General features: G+C 66.3%; 1 protein-coding gene across 1 annotated transcript in view; it reads left to right on the top strand.

Moving 5' to 3' along the window:
* The window catches only part of ERO1L (ERO1-like (S. cerevisiae)), a 22,842-nt gene that overhangs the window by 64 nt on the left and 22,066 nt on the right, over positions 1-712 (top strand). The window contains exon 2 of the mRNA XM_010579861.1: positions 68-144. Coding sequence (XP_010578163.1) covers positions 68-144 — 77 coding nt within the window. The remainder of the gene's footprint in view (positions 1-67; positions 145-712) is intronic.

Here is a 712-nt window from a genome sequence, read left to right as displayed (position 1 = left end):
CCCGCCCCGCCCCACCCCACCCTACACAGCGCCCCCTGCCGCCGCGGAGGGGATGGCATACGTGAAGGCGACGCGCATGCGCATTGCGACAGGCGCCAACATCACAGCCTGGGCGTCGTGCGGGCCGCCCGTCCCGCGTACAAAGTACGTGCTTGTATTTATCTTTTTGTCTGTGTGTATATACGTGCCTGTGTGCCCGTACCCGTTGCACCGAGGTGTCCGGTACGAGTAAGAGCCTTCGCAGGGAGTTTCACCACCACCACCCCCCATCCCGGTCCGCGGGTCCTCTCCTCAGCCGTCGCCTCAGGGTTTCCTGTCAGGGGTTTAGGCCCTTCGGGAGCTCGTCAGGCGCCAACGACAAAGGCGAGTCGCTAGACTACAGCCGAATTATAAATGCCGTTAACTGAATTAGCAAGGATTTGTTGTCGGCGCTGACTGGCAGCCGTTTAGGGATTAAGGAACGGCCGCGGCCGGTGGGGACGGGAGAACCCTTGCGCAGGCAGAGCCAGGATAAAAAGCCCGCGGCTCTGTGAGAAAAAACGGCGGGGGGAGCGCGGGCGGCAGCGGGTCCCGGGACGTCCCGGCACCGGTGAGTCACCGCGGCCGGGAAATCGGGCGGGCAGCAGCTTCGCCCGGGTCACCGCCGGCGAGGACCCGGACGCCCTTCCGCAACGGGGCAGCCCGCCGGGCCGGGCCGGGGCTGCGTGCGGTG

Source organism: Haliaeetus leucocephalus, unplaced genomic scaffold (assembly GCF_000737465.1).
Source record: "Haliaeetus leucocephalus isolate CR32 unplaced genomic scaffold, Haliaeetus_leucocephalus-4.0 Scaffold678, whole genome shotgun sequence".
NCBI lineage: Eukaryota > Metazoa > Chordata > Aves > Accipitriformes > Accipitridae > Haliaeetus > Haliaeetus leucocephalus.
The sequence above is the reverse complement of the archived record's forward strand: the minus strand, read 5'-3'. Positions and strand labels throughout refer to the sequence as shown.